The sequence below is a fragment of the Macrobrachium nipponense genome, chromosome 5 (assembly GCF_015104395.2).
Source record: "Macrobrachium nipponense isolate FS-2020 chromosome 5, ASM1510439v2, whole genome shotgun sequence".
In the NCBI taxonomy this organism is placed as follows: Eukaryota; Metazoa; Arthropoda; class Malacostraca; order Decapoda; family Palaemonidae; genus Macrobrachium; species Macrobrachium nipponense.
The window spans coordinates 121058116-121085615 of NC_061107.1; the positions used below are offsets into that span (position 1 = coordinate 121058116).

General features: G+C 37.0%; 1 protein-coding gene across 1 annotated transcript in view; it reads left to right on the forward strand.

Moving 5' to 3' along the window:
• The first annotated feature begins 1053 nt into the window (after positions 1–1053).
• Positions 1054–27500, forward strand: part of LOC135215922 (fibrillin-2-like) — a 36417-nt gene continuing 9970 nt past the window's right edge. Inside the window, exons 1-4 of the mRNA XM_064250877.1 lie at positions 1054–1085; positions 2892–3091; positions 3682–3810; positions 5106–5216. Of these exons, the coding sequence (XP_064106947.1) occupies positions 1054–1085; positions 2892–3091; positions 3682–3810; positions 5106–5216 (472 nt within the window). The remainder of the gene's footprint in view (positions 1086–2891; positions 3092–3681; positions 3811–5105; positions 5217–27500) is intronic.

Here is a 27500-nt window from a genome sequence, read left to right on the forward strand (position 1 = left end):
AAGTTTGATATAAGTATTGTCATCAACTAAGTAAAGAATTCGCTTTGGAAATGTATGTGTTATGGTCCATAATAACAGTGACCCTCCCTTGGTCCGCTTTCATAATTTTGATGTCCTTTGTTCTCACATAATTCTTTTAAGGCTATTTGTGTCTTCTAGTTAAGATTCCAATTTGTTCATGCAAATGATTATTGATTAAAGAAAACACCTTTCAAAAGTTAATCTGAAACTCATTGTGTCTGAAATTAAAAATGGTTTATATTGCTAATACCTTGTAAGAGGTCTGTGTTACTAGTCCCTAAACAGCAATTTTCAAACCAAGACCGAGTAATTCTTTTGTTCTGCTGTAATAGTCCATAGAAGATAAATTAAACCAATTTACAATTTTCGCCAATTTTGATTAAAACACCTAGAACTACATGGACCAAAATTGGCGGAAAATTGTAAATTTGGTTATTTATCTTTCTATGACTATTACAGCACAACAAAAAAGAATTACTCGGTCTTGGTTTGAATTGCTGTTTAGGGACTAGTAAACACCAGACCTCTTACAAGGTATTAGCAATATAAACCATTTTAATTTCAGACACAATGAGTTTCAGATTAACTTTTTGAAAGGTGTTTTAATCATAATCATTTGCATGAACAAATTGGAATCTTAACTAGAAGACACAAAATAGCCTTAAAAGAATTATGTGAGAACAAGGACATCAAAAACAAAATTATGAAAGCGGGACAGGGAGGGTCACTTGTTATTATGGACCATAACACATACATTTCCAAAGCGAATTCTTTACTTAGTGATGACAATACTTATATCAAACTTAACGAAATACCCTCATTGACTTCACTGCAATTAAAATTCAATAGAGATGTAAGAAAAATTGCTAGTACGTGACTGAACAGGAACATAAGCAAATCATAATAAGTAAGATTTCCAATAAAAACCCCGAGTCTTCCCTATTTTTATGGCTTACCGAAAATACATAAGAGTGGTTGTCCCCTGCGTCCTATAGTTGCCACTTGTAATTCACCCCAATCGGTTTTAGCAAAATGGTTAGCAGAACAACTGAGCCCCTTGTTGGGTACTTTTTCTGAGGCTCATCTTCTTCACTCTATAGATTTTATGGAACGTCTCAAGAAACTGGGAAACATTCAAGGTAAAATGATTAGTCTAGATGTGACAGCGCTTTTCACAAATGTGCCTTTAGAATATGTACTTGATAATCTCAAGGAACAGTCGGATTTAGGTAACATTAATTTTGCTATACCCACTAAACAGTTCTTAGATCTGGTTCGACTTTGTGTGTCCTCCACAGTCTTTTCATTTAACAATCAAGGATTTAGGCAAAAGTTTGGTGTTTCAATGGGGTCTCCTTTGTCTCCTATTCTTGCCAATTTATGCATGGAATTTGTTGAAGTTGAAATTTTACAGAACTGTGAACCTTCACTAAGACCCATTTTTTGGGTGAGATACGTAGATGATATTTTCATTATTTTTAAAGGTAACCCTTCAAATTTTGACGATTTCCTTCGGTATATTAATGGAATCTTGCCCTCTATCAAGTTCACAGCCGAACACGAAACAGATGATAAGTTGCCGTTTTTAGACATATTGATCTTCCATGACCCAGTAACTTTCACTTTTAAATTTACAGTTTATCGTAAAGAAACCAATGCAGAAACATACATTCATTTTTTCTCCTGGCACAATAATGAAGTCAAAACCACATCTTAGTCAATTTTGTTTTGAGAGCCCTGAAAGTATGTGACCCCGCCTTCATTGACAGAGAACTTAAACACATTGAAGATGTTTTTCAAAAAACTTTGTTACCTTCCTATTTTATTAATAATGCCTTTAAAAAAGCCAGAAGAATATTCTACAGAGATTCATCTAAAGTAAATGACAAAAAGAAATTTACGAATTGTCTTGCACTTCCTTTTAATCCTCACCTAAACAGAATAAGGAAAACTGTTAACAAAAATCACAATGATAAAATAAATATAGTTTTTAATTATAATAACACTATTAAGAGACTTCTTATACATAATAAATAGCACAACGAATCACAAACAAGTTGGTGTTTACGAAATCCCTGTTCAGAATGTGACTCTAAATATTTCGGTGAAAGTGGTAGAGGGCTGCCCACTAGAATCGGGAACACAAAAGAGCTTACCAGTTACATGCGGAAAACAATGTATTAGTTAGTCACAGTCTTAAGCTCGATCACCGCATAAATTGTGGAAGATTCTAAAGTATTTTCAGAAGTAAAGAAGTTGGTATAAGAAGGCTAGTGGAGGGTGCGGCGATAGACAGTGGTTTTTTCCATGGAAGGCAGAATAAATCTTTCACACAGGAAGATAAATTCACCAACACCTTATTTCCAAGAAATATATTAAAGGATTTAAGAATAAAGAACATTATGAGAGAGTTGTCTCTTTAGCCACATCTGATGCTGCGGTTGCCTCTCTTTCTCCCGTTCAGGTAACTCGGCTACCTCCAGTAACCGATGCTGCCGGCGCCTATGCTGTTGAAGAGGACCATCAGAACGACCGCACTGGGCAAGGACCAATTCGACGTTCCAGACGTTCCGAGAACGACGGCATTGCCTGATTTATACTGGACGACCGGTTCCATTGTTTTAATAACTAGTCACTTAATTTTTGACTCCTGCTTTGTTTACTTCGCTGTAAAGTTATTTCAACGTGTCAGATTGATAAGGGGAACCGTACAGATTCCCGAAAGCTATCTTTTCTGTTTTAAAACTTCCGAAATATATGTACATTTACATAACTGTGGATTTGTTTCTCCATTTGAAGACTCGTGCTACTATGAGGAATTTTTAATAATAACAATGATAATCCAATGATTGATCTCATAAATAAATTAGTAAAAGATGCTATAATCTATTTCAGTTGGTACAGTTGCTGAAATTCCATTCCGAATTTCGTTATCTTGACCTACTTCTTTTCTCTATCGATTTTCCTTCTGTCTTACAGAGAGCTGGACTCCACCCTTTCAAGAAAAGGCCTGTTTATTCTGGAGTTAAAGCTCTGCTTAAACCTGAGCCTATACCTGGGAAAAAACATGGTAAGTTCCTTTCCCTTTCTTGTCAGTTTTGCAAGCTATTATATCTCTTGATGTCTGGACGGACAGGAAGTCTCCAACAGCGCTGTTTCTTGTTTTTCATGGGTTCTACCGAGGTTACGTAAGCAGAACAGAGAAATACGCAGTGGGCAATGAAAAATCATTTGAAAGATGTTCATATAAACCTCACTGTATAAGGATGGCGTTTGTTCTCCATGAAACATCAAGTATCTCTCATAAATTTCGTTACGTTTTGTTTGTAGAATCAATCTTTTGTCTAATGTAATAAGCTTTGTATGTTTGGGTTCATTTGATAGCAAACATCAGCATTTTTCCAGAGACCACGTGGCCTACGTTAGAGTCAAAACAGAACAATCGTATTGCAAAAATGATAAATGTTCGTAATGATGACATAACTAGAGAAATCTCACCATCACCTTCATGACACTGGAAAACATGAATGCAAGTGTATTTCTTCTTTCAATAAGAAACAAAATTTCACGTTTCAGTTCCTTGCTTTATAACTTAATGACATTTAGTACAGACTGGAGAGCCAGAGGCATTCAGACGTTATTACTCTTCTAACTTTGCAGATTGCAAACCAACTGCCGTATGCGTTGCCAACGGTGGTTATTGCATCCAAAGCAAGAAGAAAGAAGACTGCAATGGCCTCTTTTTTCCCAAGGAATGCAAGTCCGCACTATGTTCCTGCTGTGTGAAAGGTAAGAAGACGAACTCTAGAGAAAAATGTAGTTCGCGAACTCATTTCGTTTTCTTAAGCAAGTGATTCATTTTGCAGTTTCACCTACATCCTGGCAGTATGGTATATCGAGTGAGCCTTCTGCGCCTCGTTCCTAAGTATTCCCTAAAATAGCAATCACTATTTTATAATTAAAAACGTCATTTAAGAAGCAGTAGCTTGCCTGGACCGTTGTGATCCCTGAAAAATGCCATTGACCATAAATTCAGACATGGGAAGATTTTTCTTCGGATTCAAGCCACTCATTAGAAGCACATTTCTTGTTCCATTTGTTCCGTGTACTTTTTATCAAGAACATTGCTTCTCGACTTCCATTCTAAGCTTGAAAGTTTTGACGCTGTACTAAACTGATGCCTAATGAAAGATATATTGTTTCTTGAAAAATTGTCGCATTAACATTGCTAAGCCACATTTTCCAGGCTTCCTTATGATGTGCAATCTGTTTTGAATGTTCTTATGGGTTCACTTACCTTGATAGTGTATGAAATCCAAGATTAATATGAGTTAAATAGTCATGGAATTTGGTATCACATATTGGCTCATAAAATTGCTTCAAGATGGTCTATTTTCTAGCCTCATTTATTAAATTTTGTTAAAATAAAAGGATCTGAAGACAATTAGTTTAGTGATTGCTTCTTCAAGGCTTTTTTCACATTTTTTTCTGAGAGAATCTGGGATCATTGCCTCCTCCATAAGTTGCGAATTGATGCAGCCTGCCAAGAGTGATACGAAATCTCATAGTCGTTCATTCATTCTCACGATTGTTTCATAGAATAGGAATTGTACATCCTTGCTTTTGGCATCAACTACATTCCAACAGGATGGATGATGAATACGCAACAGGGATAGGATAGGCAGACAGATAGACATCTGGGCCGCCAACTCAGAATGCCATTATGAGGAATGCAAGGCCCTGAGCAATGCATTCGAGCAGAGTGTTACTGAACATTTCACATATTCTCACCTTTGCGACTTATTGGATGGAGTTGGTGCTCAAGTTATCAGCCCCATCTCTTTCAGTTCTTTCTGTTAGACATTGCTTAGCGGTGTTATCTGAAAACTAGAACACAATAGAGGTGGTAAACATTTCTACTTTTCTTCCCAAGTTTCATGAGGTTACTAAGTATTCCATATGAACATCATGGACACCACCAACACCATCACAATTTCTCTCTCTCTCTCTCTCTCTCTCTCTCTCTCTCTCTCTCTCTCTCTCTTATCTGTTTGGTATCTACATAACTTTCTTCTTTTTGCCAGATAAATGTGACAGCAATCCATGTGGTCCAAACTCCCACTGCCAGAGCACACCCGGCAGTTACGAATGCGTCTGCGATGTTGGGTACGAAAAGTTCAACGGTGATTGTGTTGGTAAGTGTCGTTTTATTATTCCTTCTTACTGGGATCTTAAACGCTCTTTCAGCTCCAGCTTCGAAATATAACTATAGGAAGAGTCCTAAGTGAGTCAGAGTCAGAAATTTATATGTTTAACATATCTTACAAGGCTCTAATCGACCCTGTTTAATGAAAAGGAGAGAAATCACTTACTAGTAAAGTAACCTACCTCGAAGACTCCACCACTAGCCGGCAACTCAGCAGATAAATCAAGTTGTTAGGTCTAGGCTAAGACCAAGCTCTGAGATACAAAAACAGAGTCTTTATTTCCCAGAATAACGAACAGGAAAAGCAAGGAAAATTGATTGAAAATCCCAAAACCATGAAACTTATTTACTCCTCAATTAGTCATTTTGATTAAAAAAATTGTCACACACTATCTTAATGTCAAAAACCCTTCAGTATTTTCCCAAACAAGATGGTTAAGCTCCACTTTGGAGGGGTGCCGATCGTAAGAGATCGTAAAAATATTTGCCAAAAATACACTAATCAACACAGGCTAATGAATTTATCAGGCATTATTTGCACTATAATAACGCATATTCTCTGTGAGTTTTATCATCCTATAGGGAAAATAATGATTTATGAAAAAAAAATGTGAAATTCAGGGCCCCTTGTATTGAAGGTTATTTGATGATCGCGTGGAGGACAAACTACAGTCTTGAATAGAAATTCTGTCTGACCGAAGTTTGTATATATACCCTAAGAACATGCACATAAAGTATTATCAAAATAGAACAGTAAGTAAGCACGTAATAACAAAAAAAAGAGCAACAACTTCAGGTAAGTTCAGCGAAAGCCCCGCCGAAAAATAAGGCTATAGCTAGGAAGAAATATTCAGAAAAAATTCAAACCTCGATTTAGGGACAAAACCTTCGGAGAGATTGTAGTTATTATGTCACTTGATAGCCTAAAACATCTAAAAATTATATTATGTAGGACAATCAAAGAAATACCCCCCCCCCCCCCCCCCCCCCACCCCCCCCCCCCCCCCCCCCCCCCCCAACCCCCTTCCCGAAAAAACCCAAAAAACCAAACCAGAGAAAAAGCGAAAAGCGATTTTTTCTGAGGACAAGAAACTTAAAAAATTTGTTTAGACACCCCTAAAATGGTTTTCTGAGATGAAAACTACTCGTAGAAAAGTAGAAAAGGCATCGACAATTTAGAGAGGGATACTATAATATTTTTTTTTTTTTTTATATTTGCGATTTCGCTTCAGTTGTTGCTCTCTTTTTTTTTTTGTTGTTACGTGCTTATTTACTGTTATATTTTGATAATGATTTATGTGCATGTTCCAAGGGAATTATACCAACATTCTGTCAGACCGAATTTCTATTCAAGACTGTAGTTTCTCACCGATCACCAATGACCTTCAGTACATTTTTTTTCTTAAAATCAATTTTTTTTCTTAAAATCATTTATTTTCCCTTTAGGATGATAAAACTCACAGAGAATATGCGTTATTATAGTGCTGATAATGCCTGATAAATTCATTAGCCTGTCTTGATTAGTGTATTTTTGGCAAATATTTTTACGATCGGCACCCCTCCAAAGTGGAGCCTACCCTTAGAGAATTCCTTTTCTGTGGTGACAAACCGATAAATACCCAATGAAAATACCAAATGAATTTCACACAACTTCAGCTCCCATTCAAGGAGATATCTGTAAAAGTTGCAAAGGATTTTGCAGAGTATTTTTTCACTATTGACCTTCTTGATGGATCTTCTGTGTGCCTCCCATCGGGCTTTCAAACACTGGTAATCGCTCAAAGAGACTGCAGTCTCCTGAATCACTATAGAAATGTATTATGTTTTCATGCGCCATGATGGGTGTATGAACACACGCACGCTAGTCTTCTCACAGTTCTGATATTTGAGTGCATGAACACAATAAATTGTTCTAGGTCCTTCCATGAACACACCCTGTTTGACACACAAACAGACATACACAACTGCCTTTTTCTGACATCACAATCACGACTACAGCTGGGTCAAATTTGCACCCGCGCTCTCGTCTCTGAAGTCAGAAAATGTTTGGCTTTTCCGTTCGAAGACCCAAAGTATTTGCTGATACCTTAAAGTTTCCCATAACACTCGACGCTGTGTTGTACTCCACTGTCCACAATTCCAATCTTATAATATATATATATATATATATATAAATATATATATATATATATATATATATATATATATATATATATATATATATATATATATATATATATATATATATATATATATATATATATGTGTGTGGTGTGTGTGTGTGTGGTGTTTGCATGTATATCAACAAATGAAAAATTATTGTACCTGCAAATATATATGCCTACGTGTTTTTTTCGGATCGATTTGTGAATATATAACTTCTTTTTCGAGGGCTCTGAACAGACGGATAGGTACCTAGCACATCCTGGCACTACCGAAATTTATCGAAAGACTGACAGTCCCCGAAACAGTTTTGACCAGTTCGAAGAGATACGTAACGAGAGGATAAAATAACAACAAAGAGCTTGTTTGCAGTTTGTCTATTGTTTTGGGAAAATTTGAAATTGTGTGTGTGAGCGACGCTTCATTTTCTCCTCTAATTACTTGAAGATGACTTTCTTACCTATTTTCCCACTTTCAGATATTAATGAATGTGACTCAGTCAACATGCTCGTCTAAGCAATGAAGATTGCACCAACGTCCCAGGGAGTTACACCTGTACAAGTGAGTGTCTGTTTTCATCCATATATATATATATAGACTATATATATATATATATATATATATATATATATATATATATATATATATATATATATATATACCTAATTTAATTGCACCCATTGTTTATGCTTGTTTGGGAAGGTTTCTCATCTTCCAGGTGTGTCGGATTCTAGGTACTAATCTCTTTATAATCCCTATCTGTCGTTATATGAATCTTCTTGTATTGTCTTTCCCTCATTTATGTCAGTTTCTTTTCTCAGTAAAGACGTTTAACGTCAAAAGGTCTCGCAATCCTCCTGTTCGTTATTTTTCCTTCGTGGCATATATCTTTATTATTTATGGATTTATCACGTTCCTAACTTTCGTGATTCAGTTATACATAATGAGGGCCACGTTTACTTTCGCTATTCTGTTTCCTCTTTTAAGATGTGTCGTCACTACCTTCTCCAAGTCTCTTGTGGCTGCACATTCAAGCCAGAATTCCGTCTTAAGTTTCTTGGAAGCAAATGCCATTTCTGAACAAGTGCGCCCCTAAATCCTTGCTGCCACGCCGTCTAAGAAGGTATGGCAATCACCCATTCTGATATGATTGTCTTAAACCTTTAATTGCACCCATTGTTTATGCTTGTTTGGGAAGGTTTCTCATCTTCCAGGTGTGTCGGATTCTAGGTACTAATCTCTTTATAATCCCTATCTGTCAGTTATACGAATCTTCTTGTATTGTCTTTTCCCATCATTATGTCAGTTTTCTGCTCAGTAAAGGACGTTTAACATCGAAAGGTCTCGCAGATCCTCCTTCGTTTATTTTTCCTTCGTGGCATATATCTTTATTTATGGATTTATCACGTTCCTAACTTTCGTGATTCAGTTATATATAATGAGGGCCACGTTTACTTTCGCTATTCTGTTTCCTCTTTTGAGATGTGTCGTCACTACCTTCTCCAAGTCTCTTGTGGCTGCACATTCAACCAGAATTCGCCTTAAGTTCTGGGGGGGGAAGTGCCTTTCTGAACAAGTGCTCCCTAAATCCTTGCTGCCACGCCGTCTAAGAAGGTATGACAATCCCCCATTCTGAGATGATTGTCTTAAACCTTTAATTGCACCCATTGTTTATGCTTGTTTGGGAAAATTTCTCATCTTCCAGGTGTGTCGGATTCTAGGTAATAATCTCTTTATAATCCCTATCTGTCAGTTATACGAATCTTCTTGTATTGTCTTTACCCTCGTTTATGTCAGTTTCTGCTCAGTAAAGGACGTTTAACATCAAAAGGTCTCGCAGATCCTCCTTCGTTTATTTTTCCTTCGTGGCACGTTCCTAACTTTCGTGACTCAGTTACACACACACACACACACACACACACACATCTTATATATATATATATATATATATATATATATATATATATATATATATATCTAACAGGTATATCTAACAGGGAAAATCTCAAACGAGGTCAAATGACACTCGTTTAAACAAAATTAAAGCAAAAACATCTAACTGGTAACGTAACCTACCATTGTTCTGTTGAATGCCATCTCTGGAGTTGGCTGAAAATTGGTTTCAAACTAGGCTAAGGTAAACTCTCGTGGTTAAAAAAATATACTTTTTACTTTCCAAAATTAGCTAACATGAAAATGGAAGAATTATTAATTAAACTTGACTCAAAAAGAAACGTTAAACTGTCATATTCCTCTCAAAATCATATTTAAGTAAGTAACCCCTTTTCCCCAAAGTGTCCAAACATTCATAGTTTATTAATAATCATAATCAGTCAAAGAAAAACCCATAGGTGACTTCGAATCCATCTGAAATAAAGAGACCATAATTATGACACCATGAAACATTAAAGTTCATCAATAAAGAATGTGTGTCGCACCTCACTTCCCTTTCTCTAGACTCAAGTAATTGTCACTACAAATGTTAACTTTCCAAAGTTTCTCGTTACCTTGTCCGACGGACAACACCTCTTCCAGCACCTCTTCTGTGGTGTGTTCCACACACACTATCAACCAAAATCAGTGAGTCCCCATTTGCAACTTTTGCCACTTGACTATATGTCATTTTCAGTTCATCATGAACACACACACTCACCGACTGGCACACACGAGGCAGGCACACTTCACCCATGAAACTCGTGATCTTCAAAGCGCGTCACTGACCCTAATTGTGCGCCGGTAAGCTGTCTTGTTAGTTTTTTCATCTCAGCATCTTCGTGGAATCAAAGCATTTTGCATCTGTCTCTAACCAGCAAGAGCTAAGGTTATCAACCCAATTATTTAATATTATAGACTGTTGTTGGTGCCTTAAAGATATATATATCTATATATATATATATATATATATATTATATATATATATATATATGTATATATATATATATATATACTATATATATATATATATATATATATATATATGTATATGTGTGTGTGTGTGTGTGTGTGTGTGTGTGTGTGTGTGTGTGTGTGTGTGGTAGTGGTTACTAACACACAGCCCTAAGGTAATGTGCACCTGAGTGGGGGCCCGTAATTTGGGGAAATAGCATTAAATAAATTTAATCTCACCTTGCTAAATGTTCTTATAGAATTATCTTAATAGGTATATAGTTTGGGAAAAATTAAATTAATGTGTCCTTTTATGTGTTTATTCTTTGCTAGGGGTTCTTATAAACTTTCCACCTTTGTGTTTCTGGGCGCTTGGACTGATAAAACTATTTTCTTTGAAAGGCACTTTGTTGCAATTACGAGTTAGTAGGCACGAGGGAATTTTACTGAGTACGATAGTCACTTATCACTGTCTATTGCACACCACACTTCTGCACTTTCCCTCTCTACTGTTTCTTCTTCTTCTCAGTTCTGCTACTGCGCCACTCTTCTGTTCTGCACTCGTTCTCCCCCTTCTCCACTCTGTCTTTTTCTTTTCTGCCCTTCTCTCTCTCTGTCTGGCTTTTTTATTAGGATGATATCTTCTTGGCACTGCCCTTGGATTTTTGGATTTTGACTGGGTGTGGCATCTTCTGAAAGAATTCTTGTGTTTGAGTGGCTACAGACTTTATACAAAACCACCTTCCTGTCTTTTTTTTTTGTTGTGATTCGTAGACTCTAAATTAGGAAACGCCTCTTGTTCATGCCCTGGCTTTTTGGGGGTGTGTACCTTTGGTAACCTCATAGGTTATTCGTTGAGACCCCTTTTTGGGCTGTCCTACGATCTGGCACTCCTGATTTAATTGGTTAAGACCCTAGGCCTATCCTTGGAAAGGTTGGAGCTTTCGAGTTTAACACTTCCCCTTTCTTAAACAAGGGAGCTTAGAATTCCTTCTCTAACATATGCCAGATGGGCTATAGGAATTATCCCTGGCACCAATATATCTTGCGAAGAGAGCTTGTGTAGGCGTAAATGAGGTGTGACGAGTTGAGTTCCAATTTCTCGAAGATGCCTGGGAAATATCGCTTGTCGGCCACTAATCTCCTCGTCGGCCACTAATCTCCGGTACGGGCAGATGTTTTTGGGGAGATGATATCCAGACTCTCGATGGCTAAAGTGTCCTGGTCGTTGGGGTTGAGTCCGAGAAAGACGATACTTTCATAAAACCATTATTTTATTTCATTCTTTTTCCCTTTTCTTTTCTTATTATCCGTGCCTCTTCTTAAGTACTTTTAAGTTAATGCCTTTTGAAATAATTTCCTTAATTCTTTAACGACACTGTAACAGTCTCGGCCCGCTACCTAGCTGTCTCCGACAGCGTTAACTAAGCTGAAGCAAATATCATACCTACAAGAGGACTCGTAACTTATGCTTCTTGGAAATCATATTGAAACTTAACTTAAAAAAAAAACATCAAAAAAGTGAATGTAAACATGAGCAAATCCTTGATTGAGTAGATTAAGGGAACAATCAAAATGATGTAAACATGAATAAATTCTTGATAAGTAACATTCAGAGAAACATCAAAACTGAATATGAACATGAATAAATCTTTAAGTAACATTAAGAATGACATTAAAACTGAACATAAACATAAACAAATCCTTGATTAAGTAATATTAAAAGAATCATCAAAGTGAATTAAAAAATGAGTAAATCACATTAAGAAACATGAAACTGAATGCAAACATAAATAAATCACCAAAAACAAGAAAACTGAAGGTTAAACATGAATTAGCCCTAATTCACATAAGTTATATAAATGCATGGTAGAAGCAAAAAAAAAAATTATAACTTTCCAAGTTTACAGTATATGATTGTTTCAGTCCTCTGTCCTATTCTATCTAGCTGGATATCGCCTTTCTTTATGAAAAAATAAATTTCATTCTTTGTTGACGACACTTGATGACTTATTGTTTGCTGCGACCTGCTACTTGGGGACAAGTCCTGGGAGATAATATCATGGTGTATATGTATGCAATAACAAGTGTGTCCTTGACTTCCTACTGAGATTGTGTATTGTGGTTACGCAAAATTTCATTGGACATTCTTACTGTAATTTCTGAGTAACCTTGTACATTAAACCTTATAACTTTACTGTTTGATACTAAAACAAAATTGGCAACTTAGTTAAAGGAACCGGTTAGTGGTTAATACTTGTAGGTTTCTTCTACTGTGAAAACAATTAGTAAGTTTTCACCAATCAATATTTTGTTAGTAAGTTTTCAACAACTACTATCTTGTTAATGAGTCTTCATCAGTTAACATCTTGTTAGTGAGTCTTCATCGATTAATATCTTATTAGTAAGCTTTCATCAATCAACATCTTATGGATTGAACAAAGTAAGTGTATTAATTACCCCTTCAAAATCTTAATCATTTCTGAAACGAATTCCCTTATCTTAAAATCTCTTAATATCTTTCTTAACCCTTTTCATTTATTCTTTTACTTCTAAGAATGTTCTTATGGAACGATTAAACTTAATATACGTCTTGAAATTCTCATACTGCGCATTGAACCGTTTCTTACATACCCAAATATTTCCCTTCAAGTCAAAATAAATTTGAAGTTAGTGCACATAACTCCAATATTTTGCTAGAAACCGACTAATTAAAGTAAGAATTGCAACAATAAAAAAGATTATTCCTAAGTCGACCGGTGAAGGTAAACTTAGCAATAAAGAAATCAGATAAATACACGGGAATAATAGGATGGATCAATGGGTTTGTTCTTCTATTTCACTGAAAAGTGACTCTTCTATTTCTTAGGTTATATCTAGTACCTTCTTATGGAATGTCTTCTGACCTCTCTGTCATTTCGGATTCTTCAACTTCTTTGGTTCTCTTAACCTTGTCCTTGTTTATCCAAAATTCTTCTTCTTCTAATAATTCAGCATATGTTGAAGGCATTTGGTTATTCCTTTTCTTAACCTTTATCTTAGTCTCTTGTACGTCTACAACCTTCCATGGTCCTGTGAATTTAGTGGCTAACTTATAATTAATACCGCTTCTTACTTCCTTCTTAATATAGACTTCATCCCCTTTCTTGTAATCTACTGGCCTTAATCCTTCTTGATGCTTCTCTATCATATTCTGCTGGGCTTCTTCTAGATTCTTGTGCAATCACTTGTGGATTATTTTAAGTTTCCGATTCTTATCTTCATGATATCTTCAGAGTAATTAGGCTGTATTGGCTGATTCACCCATGCATAAGGTAATCGGGGTTCATATCCCATCAAAGCTTTTATGGGAGTTGCTCGAGTACTCGTATGATGCCTTGCATTTAATGATAATTGGACTAAAGGTAAATTGACGTCCCAGTCAGGATCCTGTCCTACTGTGTGACGCAATACGTTTAAAACCTTCCTGTTATTCCTTTCTACCAAGCCATTGCTAGCTGGGTGATATGGCTGAATCGCTACCTTTTCTACCTTAAAGGCGTTACAAATTTCTTGAACTAACAAGTTGTTGAACTCGGTCCCATTATCAGAGATAATGAGCTGTGGGGCAGAATATCTGCAAAATATCTTATCGAAGAGAGCGGTTGCACATTCCTTGGCACTTTTACTAGTTAGCGGTACCAACTCTGTATATCTTGTGAGAGCGTCGATACATACTAGTATACTCTTATTCCCTTTACTCTTGGTATGAAAATTAGTGATAAGATCAATAGATACTCTTTTGAAAGGAGTCTGTGGGATATGATTTTCCCTAGAGGTACTTCCTTGTCTGTTCTTCCCTTGTAGCTGTTGCATGTGTTGCAGCTCTTCACATAATTACTAACATCCTTGTGAATTCCCTTCCAATGGAAAGTTCTTTGTATTAATCTAAATGTCTCATCCCTTCCTGGGTGAGCTCTTATGTCATCGTCGTGCATTAGCTCAATGACCTTATCTCTTAGACTCTTAGGTACTAACCTTTTGTGAAGCACACCTAGTAGAAATTGACCAAATGGATCATATTCGTGACACATCCAAACTAATACGTCATCTATGTCAGTTAATGCATCTGTGGGACCTCCAACCTTCCTACCTAGCTCGGTTAATTCTTGTTGGCTGTATTTTCTTTCATTTCTAACATAATTGAGCAGTCTCTTAATCTTCATCTCTTTCTTGTTCTCTTATGAAATTTTGCCGGGAAAGCTCCTCTGTATAATGCATGGTGAGTACATTTATGTCATTGCACATTGTTTCATTCTTTTCTTCTTCTTCTTGACTTATCATATATATACTATCACCTTGTGACATATACCTTGATAATGCATCTGCCACCTTAATCGGCTTCCCCGGGACATATTTCACCTCTATATCATAATCTTAGGCTGTCATGAACCAACGGGCTCTTCGACCAGAAAAATTAGGGTTTTTTAGCATTTCTACTGTGGCTGAATGATCTATAGACACGGTTATCTTGTAACCAAAAATGATATATCTGAAATGTTTTAAAGCATCTATTATAGCTAGAGACTAGAGGTCTGTTACTGAGTAGTTCACTTCTGAGGGCTTTAATTTCCTACAGTTATAATCTATGGCATTATACTTATTATCTTGTTTTTGCATTAAACATGCTCCAATACCAATGCGGCTTGCGTCCGTGGCTAAAAAGAATTCCTTGCCAAAGTCTGGGAAGCTAAGTACTGGGGTGTGTGTTAATCTTTCTTTCAATTCATCAAATGCTTTTTTGCTGTCTGTCTGTCCATGTGAATGATACATGTTCCTTTAAAAGTTCAGCTAGTGGAGCGGATATGACTGCAAAGTTCCCTATGAACTTGCGGTAAAAACCTGCTAAACCTAAGAATGACTTTACGTCCTTCTTGCGCTGTGGTGTAGGATATTCCTTAATTGACTTAATCTTTGCGTCATCTACTTCTACACCCTTTTCACTTAGTGTATGCCCAAGATAGTGTATTTTCCTTTAAGGAAGTTACACTTGTTTAGTTTAAGCTTCAGGTTGGCCTTTCTTAATCTCTTTAGGACTTCTCTGACTAAGTCTATATGTTCCTTTATGGTATCTGTTGCTATTACCAAATCATCTATGTAACAGTGTACATCCTTGCCTAGTAAGTCGCCCAAAATTTTATCTATTAATCTTACAAAAGTTACCGGGCTTGACTTTAGACCAAAGGGCATTCTTACATACTGGTATCTGCCGTTACTAGTGGAAAAAGCAGTCAAAGGTTTACTTTCTTCGTCTAGAGGGATTTGCAAGAATCTCTGCAATAAATCTATAAGTGTGAAGTAACTTCTTGGGCCCTAGTGTGGCGATAAGATCTCGCATTGACGGCATGGGATAAGGATCATTTTCAGTAATTTGGTTCAATTTTCTGTAATCCACAACTATTCTATAAGTTTTGTCCCTTTTAGGAACTAGCAAGAGTGGGAAAGACCATGGGGATTTAGATGGTTCTATTATTCCTTGCCTATTCATTCTTTGTACTTTTCTTTCGATGATCTCCTTCTGGGAATGTGCTACTCTGTTGGCTGGTATGTAAATTGGCTTTGTGTTTGATGGAATGTCTATCTTGTGCGTTATTTCGCTTGTATTTCCCAATGTGTCGCCGTCAAAGAGCGACTATATTCTTATATTTGCACAGCAAGTCTATTATTTTCTTCTCGAACATGGTTTTCCTTAATGTCCACCTTTAAATGAGATCCTATCTTGGCTCTTCTCAGTTTTATTTGTCCCGAGCATAATTTTCATTTCCTTTTTACTGATTGATCCTACTGTTTTCCCCATTCTACCTCTCGGATAGGTATGGCGTATACTTCTGCTAGGCCCTATCTACTGTACCTGGTGTTAACTTAATCTTTCACCTCCTCTCCTATTTGTAACCTGTAACTGCTATTTTGCTCTAATTTCATGTAAACTAGAAGAATAATGTATTCCATTTACTTGCGACTTTTCCAGTAAGCGTGATGAATTCCTTCCCTTCAAAAATTGGATTTACTGTACAATTCTACCCCCTACGTTACCTTCCCCAGGTTTAAGTCTTAATTCCCTCTCTACTTTAAGTAAGTTGCATTGATTTGATTCTAAAGGTTGGTTGATCTGTTTGTGAACTCGGATGCATTCTGGATATCTTCCCTCTGTCTTATCCTTCTTTAAAATACCTTTCACCGTGGGATTCTCTTGAGTCTGGGTTCTTTTAATTAACCTGCATAGTTGGTATTATAGAAAAATCTCCACGACCGTTTGTTTTTAATCCACTAGCGTTGTTTCTCTAGGGCATCAATGCTTTACCCCATTATCTAAGCCCATAGTTGGGTAACCTATCAGCAAATGGGCAAAAGCTAATTGTATATCCCGGGCTGCCAGAACCTTTTCTCTTAGTGCAATTCTTCCTAGCCTAAATGGGAAGTCTAACTGTCCAATTACATGGATATTATTACCCTGGACGTCTGTGATTCTACAATCTACCGCTGGGTTAAAACTTAATTGAGAAAAATACAACCAATACACCTTTTCTGACATTATATTCTTAGACTACCTGTATCAAAGAATGTAACAACCTATATAGGATTCTCAAGTCCGCCATGTGAGGGAAATAATGGTCTGTAATTATATTCCTTCCCTACATCAACTTTGCTAACCTGTGTAGCTTGGCTAAGCCTTGGCATTCCGGACGCTCTCTCTGTTATAGAGGAAGATCCATTGTACCAGTAAGCAGAAAATTTCCCATTGCGTCGTCTGACATGGCTTGAAACTAGTTGACACCCTATACTTGCTGTTTGATTAGCATACCTATATGGGACAGAATCCCTATTTCCTCTAGCTAGGGGATATTGACTATGGTTTCTACTTCTGCCTCTTGACTGAGATCTACCTCTAGGAGTTGAAACAAATTTATTTCTGCATTCTTGAGCACTATGTCCTGTTTTCTTTTGGAAAAGACAGAAGGCCATCCCTCGGCAGTCACTGGCATAATGTCCTCTCTTCTGACAGTTATACCACGTTACTGTCGAAAATCCTCCTTGAGAAGATTTACCTGGCATCTTATTTTGATTTCTAGATGGTGTCCAAGATTTATTTGGACCCCTTTCCTTTTGTCCTATAGCGACTAAAGGTCTGTATATAGGATTCTCTTCAGGTCTTCTACCTAGGATTTTTGTTTCCTCCTCTTCAATCTGGGCTACATCATCGGATGTCTGCCACTTACGAGTCATCCTTCCAATAACTTCTGTTGGCAGGCTTCCAATCATTATTGCTAGTCTAAATATTTTTTTACGTGACCCATTAGCATTTTTTGCTTGCCTCCTTCTACCTCTATCCAACCTATGGATTCCATGAAGTTACCCCATTCATTCCTATTGTTATACAACTGAGAGCTAAACTCTTGTTAGCCTCTTTCGTCTAACTTAAATTGACGCACTATCCTTGCCAGGCTAGTAACTGGATCTCTGTCACCAACTGTGGAATAAACCTTCCTAAAATACCATTTCAGTTCTTCCCAATTCTTAGGATCTCGGTATGTCTCGGAGTCCCCGTTATGCTGTCTAGGCGTGTCTCCACCTGCTCTATCCAGTTCCCTAAGTTGCAAGCTAACTGACCATCCCTTCTTCCGCAAAATTTAGCTGTGTGATTAATTACGTCCCTTATGTGTTCCTATTACTGTTGCGCTCGAATTTGCGGACTGTGTACCTTCCGCCATGGTTAATTTCCTTGTTTGATTTCTCGTGAGCACAGGCGTTCTTACGTTCTGATTAGGAGTCGATCTCCCCTTGACCATCGACTCGTTAATGGAAATTTTCTTAAGTACTGAGTATCATTAAAAGTATGAGTTATGACAGTAATATCCCGAAAAGAAAATAATGATAATAACAATAAATTACCTTTACTTACGTATTCAATCACCAAAATAAAAGAATTTTCCCCAGAAATATTCTGAAAGTCTTACATTACCGGTAGGCGATTCTTAAACAACCACAAAAACCCTCTTAACAGTACTGGTAAAACGATACTGAACTGACCATAAAGTGTACGGTAACGAGAGACCTCCCGTGAATTACCCTGGTTATCCTAAACGCCCCTTAAACAAAATAAAATAAAAAAACAAGTCAAACATTCAACTCAACTTTCAGCAAATAAAAGTAAAAAAGCAAATATTAAAGCAAAAAAAACCAAGTATAAGAAATCACAAAACAACCAAAATCACAAAAAAGAGCATAAAATGACACAATCAAAATTCAAATTAAATTTAAAGTTATTGGTTAGTAAATACAAATGTTCAGGAAAGGGTCTTAGTAGTTGATTAGTTAGAATTAGTAAAATGAAGAAATATCGTAGTTTCGTTGCCAAAAAAAAAGTTAGTGTGAAAAATCTTTGGAATCTCAAAGTACCAAACTGGGTATCTTAAAATTGTCTAACTGAAAGGTTAATAGCGTAATTTACTTTTAATAAGGTTTAATTTTTGTGTAAGTGTGGGGACATTATCTGGGACTTATCTTTTGTCGTCTTCGGGCTACGTCTGACAGTTGTGTTGTGTTTAACTTGCGTTGTTCGACACGTTGTTTTCCTCTCTGCGGGAAGGGGATCTCTCTCTCTCTCTCTCTCTCTCTCTCTCTCTCTCTCTCTCTCTCTGGATTGCGTTGACCTCTCTCTCTCTCTCTCGGGATTGCGTTGACCTCTCTCTCTCTCTCTCGTTGCGTTGACTCTCTCTCTCTCTCTCTCGGGACTTGCGTTGACTGATGCATTTTTGATATTATGCGTTCGACATCTTCTTCTAGTATCTTTTCGAGGAACTTCTTTCGACTGTTCTTGTACTTCGGAGTGGAGTTTCTTTTTCACGAAGTGTGGGTGGCTTTTTTTCTTGGTTAGAACCTTTTTTATTGTTACGACTCGGTAAACTGTATTTGTATTTGGGAGAAGCACTGGTAACTGTCTTTGGGGGAGAACTTTCTATTTTTGAGTGGAGGTTTTGGATTAAAATCTCTTATGCCGACACTAAAACTTTTGATCCCGTTCGCGGCCGCTGTTTTTAACTGTCATTCATGTCCTCTCTTCATACCCGCCCGCTGGTAACCATTTAGCTTTGGTATTGGTTACTAACACACAGACCCTAAGGTAATGTGCACCTGAGTGGGGGCCCGTAATTTGGGGAAATAGCATTATATAAATTTAATCTCACCTTGCTAAATGTTCTTATGGAATTATCTTAATAGGTTTATAGTTTGGGAAAAATGAAAATGATGTGTCCTTATATGTGTTTATTCTTTGCTAGGGGTTCTTAAAACTTTCCTCCTTTGTGTTTCTGGGCGCTTGGACTGATAAAACTATTTTCTTTGAAAGGCACTTTGTTGCAATTACGAGTTAGTAGGCACGAGGGAATTTTACTGAGTACGATAGTCACTTATCACTGTCTATTGCACACCACACTTCTGCACTTTCCCTCTCTACTGTTTCTTCATCTTCTCAGTTCTGCTACTGCGCCACTCTTCTGTTCTGCACTCGTTCTCCCCCTTCTCCACTCTGTCTTTTTCTTTTCTGCCCTTCTCTCTCTCTGTCTGGCTTTTTTATTGGGATGATATCTTCTTGGCACTGCCCTTGGATTTTTGGATTTTGACTGGGTGTGGCATCTTCTGAAAGAATTCTTGTGTTTGAGTAGCTACAGATTTTATACAAAACCACCTTCCTGTCTTTTTTTTTGTTGTGATTCGTAAACTCTAAATTAGGAAACGCCTCTTGTTCATGCCCTGGCTTTTTGGGGGTGTGTACCTTTGGTAACCTCATAGGTTATTCCGTTGAGGACACCCCTTTTTGAGGCTGTCCTAAGCCCCCCCGAATGCTGGCCCACTCCTGATTTAATTGGTTAAGACCCTAGGCCTATCCTTGGAAAGGTTGGAGCTTTCGAGTTTAACACTTCCCCTTTCTTAAACAAGGGAGCTTAGAATTCCTTCTCTAACATATGCCAGATGGGCTATAGGAATTATCCCTGGCACCAATATATCTTGCGAAGAGGGCTTGTGTAGGCGTAAATGAGGTGTGACGAGTTGAGTTCCAATTTCTCGAAGATGCCTGGGAAATATCGCTTGTCGGCCACTAATCTCCTCGTCGGCCACTAATCTCCGGTACGGGCAGATGTTTTTGGGGAGATGATATCCAGACTCTCGATGGCTAAAGTGTCCTGGTCGTTGGGGTTGAGTCCGAGAAAGACGATACTTTCATAAAACCATTATTTTATTTCATTCTTTTTCCCTTTTCTTTTCTTATTATCCGTGCCTCTTCTTAAGTACTTTTAAGTTAATGCCTTTTGAAATAATTTCCTTAATTCTTTAACGACACTGTAACAGTCTCGGCCCGCTACCTAGCTGTCTCCGACAGCGTTAACTAAGCTGAAGCAAATATCATACCTACAAGAGGACTCGTAACTTATGCTTCTTGGAAATCATATTGAAACTTTAACTTAAAAAACATCAAAAGTGAATGTAAACATGAGCAAATCCTTGATTGAGTAGCATTAAGGGTAACAATCAAAATTGAATGTAAACATGAATAAATTCTTGAGTAAGTAACATTCAGAGAAACATCAAAACTGAATATGAACATGAATAAATCTTTAAGTAACATTAAGAATGACATTAAAACTGAACATACATAAACACATCCTTGATTAAGTAATCTTAAAGAATCACAAAGTGAATTAAAAAATGAGTAAATCACATTACGAACATGAAACTGAATGCAAACATAAATAAATCACCAAAAACAAGAAAACTGAAGGTTAAACATGAATTAGCCCTAATTCACATAAGTTATATAAATGCATGGTAGAAGCAAAAAAAAAAATTATAACTTTCCAAGTTTACAGTATATGATTGTTTCAGTCCTCTGTCCTATTCTATCTAGCTGGATATCGCCTTTCTTTATGAAAAAAATAAAATTCATTCTTTGTGACGACACTTTGATGACTTATTGTTTTTGCTGCGACCTGCTACTTGGGGACAAGTCCTGGGAGATAATATCATGGTGTATATGTATGCAATAACAAGTGTGTCCTTGACTTCCTACTGAGATTGTGTATTGTGGTTACGCAAAATTTCATTGGACATTCTTACTGTAATTTCTGAGTAACCTTGTCATTAAACCCTTATAAACTTTAACGGTTTGATACTAAAACAAAATTGGCAACTTAGTTAAAGGAACCGGTTAGTGGTTAATACTTGTAGGTTTCTTCTACTGTGAAAACAATTAGTAAGTTTTCACCAATCAATAGTTTCGTTAGAAGTTTTTTCAATCAACTAAACTACTATCCTGTTGTAATGAGTCTTCATCAGTTTAACATCTTGTTAGTGAGTTCTTCATCGATTAATATCTTATAGTAAGCTTTCATCAATCAACATCTTATGGATTGAACAAAGTAAGTGTATTAATTACCCCTTCAAAATCTTAATCATTTCTGAAACGAATTCCCTTATCTTAAAATCTCTTAGTATCTTTCTTAACCCTTTTCATTTATTCTTTTACTTCTAAGAATGTTCTTATGAACGATTAAAACTTAATATACGTCTTTGAATTCTCATACTGCGCATTGAACGTTTCTTACATACCAAATATTTTTCCCTTCAGTCAAAAATAAAATTTGAAGTTAGTGCACATAACTCCAATATTTTGCTAGAAACCGACTAATTAAAGTAAGAATTGCAACAATAAAAAAGATTATTCCTAAGTCGACCGGTGAAGGTAAACTTAGCAATAAAGAAATCAGATAAATACACGGGAATAATAGGATGGATCAGTGGGTTTGTTCTTCTATTTCTTAGGTTATATCTAGTACCTTCTTATGGAATGTCTTCTGACCTCTCTGTCATTTCGGATTCTTCAACTTCTTTGGTTCTCTTAACCTTGTCCTTGTTTATCCAAAATTCTTCTTCTTCTAATAATTCAGCATATGTTGAAGGCATTTGGTTATCCTTTTCTTAACCTTTATCTTAGTCTCTTGTACGTCTACAACCATTCCATGGTCCTGTTTGAATTTAGGGGCTAACTATAAATTAATACCGCTTCTTACTTCCTTCTTAATATAGACTTCATCCCCTTTCTTGTAATCTACTGGCCCTGTAATCTTTATTGATGTTCTCTATCATATTCGTGGGCTTCTTCTAGATTTTGGGCAATCACTGTGGATTATTGTGAAAGTTCGATTCTTTCTTCATGATATCTTCAGAGTAATTAGGCTGTATTGGCTGATTCACCCATGCATAAGGTAATCGGGGTTCATATCCCATCAAAGCTTTTATGGGAGTTGCTCGAGTACTCGTATGATGCCTTGCATTTAATGATAATTGGACTAAAGGTAAATTGACGTCCCAGTCAGGATCCTGTCCTACTGTGTGACGCAATACGTTTAAAACCTTCCTGTTATTCCTTTCTACCAAGCCATTGCTAGCTGGGTGATATGGCTGAATCGCTACCTTTTCTACCTTAAAGGCGTTACAAATTTCTTGAACTAACAAGTTGTTGAACTCGGTCCCATTATCAGAGATAATGAGCTGTGGGGCAGAATATCTGCAAAATATCTTATCGAAGAGAGCGGTTTGCACATTCCTTGGCACTTTTACTAGTTAGCGGTACCCAACTCTGTATATCTTGTGAGAGCGTCGATACATACTAGTATACTCTTATTGCCTTTACTCTTGGTATGAAAATTAGTGATAAGATCAATAGATACTCTTTTGAAAGGAGTCTGTGGGATATGATTTTCCCTAGAGGTACTTCCTTGTCTGTTCTTCCCTTGTAGCTGTTGCATGTGTTGCAGCTCTTCACATAATTACTAACATCCTTGTGAATTCCCTTCCAATGGAAAGTTCTTTGTATTAATCTAAATGTCTCATCCCTTCCTGGGTGAGCTCTTATGTCATCGTCGTGCATTAGCTCAATGACCTTATCTCTTAGACTCTTAGGTACTAACCTTTTGTGAAGCACACCTAGTAGAAATTGACCAATGGATCATATTCGTGACACATCCAAAAACTAATACGTCACTATGTCAGTTAATGATCTGTGGGAACCTCACCTTCCTACCTAGCTCGGTTAATCTTGTTGGCTGTATTTCTTTCATTTCTAACATAATTGAGCAGTTCTCTTAAATCTTCATCTCTTTCTTGTTCTCTTATGAAATTTTGCCGGGAAAGCTCCTCTGTATAATGCATGGTGAGTACATTTATGTCATTGCACATTGTTTCATTCTTTTCTTCTTCTTCTTGACTTATAACATATATACTATCACCTTGTGACATATACCTTGATAATGCATCGCCACCTTAATCGGCTTCCCTCGGGACATATTTCACCTCTATATCATAATCTTAGGCTGTCATGAACCAACGGGCTCTTCGACCAGAAAAATTAGGGTTTTTTAGCATTTCTACTGTGGCTGAATGATCTATAAACACGGTTATCTTGTAACCAAAAATGATATATCTGAAATGTTTTAAAGCATCTATTATAGCTAGAGACTCGAGGTCTCTTACTGAGTAGTTCACTTCTGAGGGCTTTAATTTCCTACAGTTATAATCTATGGCATTATACTTATTACTTGTTTTGCATTAAACATGCTCCAATACCAATGCGGCTTGCGTCCGTGGCTAAAAAGAATTCCTTGCCAAAGTCTGGGAAGCTAGTACTGGGGTGTGTGTTAATCTTTCTTTCAATTCATCAAATGCTTTTTTGCTGTCTGTCTGTCCATGTGAATGATACATGTTTCCTTTAAAAAAAGTTCAGCTAGTGGAGCGGATATGACTGCAAAGTTCCCTATGAACTTGCGGTAAAAACTGCTAAACCTAAGAATGACTTTACGTCCTTCTTGCGCTGTGGTGTAGGATATTCCTTAATTGACTTAATCTTTGTGCGGTCAGTCTACTTCTTACCACCCTTTTTCACTTAGTGTATGCCCAAGATTAGTTTGTATTTTCCTTTTATTTAAGGAAGTTACACCCTTGTTTACTTTTAAAAGCTTCCAGGTTGGCCTTTCTTAATCTCTTTAGGACTCTCTGACTAAGTCTATATGTTCCTTTATGGTATCTGTTGCTATTACCAAATCATCTATGTAACAGTGTACATCCTTGCCTAGTAAGTCGCCCAAAATTTTATCTATTAATCTTACAAAAGTTACCGGGCTTGACTTTAGACCAAAGGGCATTCTTACATACTGGTATCTGCCGTTACTAGTGGAAAAAGCAGTCAAAGGTTTACTTTCTTCGTCTAGAGGGATTTGCAAGAATCTCTGCAATAAATCTATAGTGGTGAAGTACTTCTTGGGCCCTAGTGTGGCGATAAGATCTCGCATTGACGGCATGGGATAAGGATCATTTTCATTAATGTTTGGTGTCAATTTTCTGTAATCCAAACTATTCTATAAGTTTTGTCCCTTTTAGGAACTAGCAAGAGTGGGAAAGACCATGGGGATTTAGATGGTTCTATTATTCCTTGCCTATTCATTCTTTGTACTTTTCTTTCGATGATCTCCTTCTGGGAATGTGCTACTCTGTTGGCTGGTATGTAAATTGGCTTTGTGTTTGATGGAATGTCTATCTTGTGCGTTATTTCGCTTGTATTTCCCAATGTGTCGCCGTCAAGAGCGACTATATTCTTATATTTGCACAGCAAGTCTATGATTTCTTCTCGAACATGGTTTTCCTTAATGTCCTTTAAATGAGATCCTATCTTGGCTCTTCTCAGTTTTATGTCCCAAGCATAATTTTCATTTCCTTTACTGATTGATCCTACTGTTTCCCCTTCTACCTCTCGGATAGGTATGGCGTATACTTCTGCTAGGCCTATCTCTGTACCTGGTGTTAACTTAATCTTTCCTCCTCCTCTCCTATTTGTAACCTGTAACGCTATTTTGCTCTAATTTCATGTAAACTAGAAGAATAATGTATTCCATTTACTTGCGACTTTTCAGTAAGCGTGAGAATTTCCTTCCCTTCAAAAATTGGATTTACTGTACATTCTACCCACGTACCTTCCCCAGGTTTAAGTCTTAATTCCCTCTCTAACTTTAAGTAAGTGCATTGATTTGATTCTAAGAGGTTATTGATCTGTTGTGAACTCGTGATGCATTCTGGATATCTTCCCTCTGTCTTATCCTTCTTTAAAATACCTTTCACCGTGGGATTCTCTTGAGTCTGGGTTCTTTTAATTAACCTGCATATTGGTATTCTAGAAATCTCACGACCGTTTTTAATCACTAGTTGTTCTCTAGGGGCATCAATGCTTACCCCTTGTCTAGCCATAGTTGGGTAACCTATCAGCAAATGGGCAAAAGCTAATTGTATATCCCGGGCTGCCAGAACCTTTTCTCTTAGTGCAATTCTTCCTAGCCTAAATGGGAAGTCTAACTGTCCAATTACATGGATATTATTACCCTGGACGTCTGTGATTCTACAATCTACCGCTGGGTTAAAACTTAATTGAGAAAAATACAACCAATACACCTTTTCTGACATTATATTCTTAGACTACCTGTATCAAAGAATGTAACAACTTATATAGGATTCTCAAGTCCGCCATGTGAGGGAAATAATGGTCTGTAATTATATTCCTTCCCTACATCAACTTTGCTAACCTGTGTAGCTTGGCTAAGCCTTGGCATTCCGGACGCTCTCTCTGTTATAGAGGAAGATCCATTGTACCAGTAAGCAGAAAATTTCCCATTGCGTCGTCTGACATTGGCTGAACTAGTTGACACCCTATACTTGCTGTTTGATTAGCATACCTATATGGGACAGAATCCCTATTTCCTCTAGCTAGGGGATATTGACTATGGTTTCTACTTCTGCCTCTTGACTGAGATCTACCTCTAGGAGTTGAAACAAATTTATTTCTGCATTCTTGAGCACTATGTCCTGTTTTCTTTTGGAAAAGACAGAAGGCCATCCCTCGGCAGTCACTGGCATAATGTCCTCTCTTCTGACAGTTATACCACGTTACTGTCGAAAATCCTCCTTGAGAAGATTTACCTGGCATCTTATTTTGATTTCTAGATGGTGTCCAAGATTTATTTGGACCCCTTTCCTTTTGTCCTATAGCGACTAAAGGTCTGTATATAGGATTCTCTTCAGGTCTTCTACCTAGGATTTTTGTTTCCTCCTCTTCAATCTGGGCTACATCATCGGATGTCTGCCACTTACGAGTCATCCTTCCAATAACTTCTGTTGGCAGGCTTCCAATCATTATTGCTAGTCTAAATATTTTTTTACATGACCCATTAGCATTTTTTGCTTGCCTCCTTCTACCTCTATCCAACCTATGGATTCCATGAAGTTACCCATTCATTCCTATTGTTATACAACTGAGAGCTAAACTCTTGTTAGCCTCTTTCGTCTAACTTAAATTGACGCACTATCCTTGCCAGGCTAGTAACTGGATCTCTGTCCCACAACGTGGAATAAACCTTCCTAAAATACCATTTCAGTTCTTCCCAATTCTTAGGATCTCGGTATGTCTCGGAGTACCCCGTTTAGCTGTCTAGGCGTGGTCTCCACCTGCTCTATCCAGTTCCCTAAGTTGCAAGCTAACTGACCATCCCTTCTTCCGCAAAATTTAGCTGTGTGATTAATTAGTCCTTATGTGGTTCTATTACTGTTGCGCTCGAATTTGCGGACTGTGTACCTTCCGCCATGGTTAATTTCCTTGTTTGATTTCTCGTGAGCACAGGCGTTCTTACGTTCTGATTAGGAGTCGATCTCCCCTTGACCATCGACTCGTTAATGGAAATTTTCTTAAGTACTGAGTATCATTAAAAGTATGAGTTATGACAGTAATATCCCGAAAGAAAATAATGATAATAACAATAAATTACCTTACTTCGTATTCAATCACCAAATAAAAGAATTTTCCCCAGAAAATATTTCTGAAAAGTCTTACATTACCGGTAGGCGATTCTTAACAACCACAAAAACCCTCTTAACAGTACTGGTAAAACGATACTGAACTGACCATAAAGTGTACGGTAACGAGAGACCCCCCAACCTTCCTGCTATATATATGTATATATATATATATATATATATATATATATATATATATATACATATATATATATATATATATATATATATATATAATATATTAATGTGTATGCGTAGAATTAATGAACAGAAAAAACTGTGTAAATGATGAAATTTT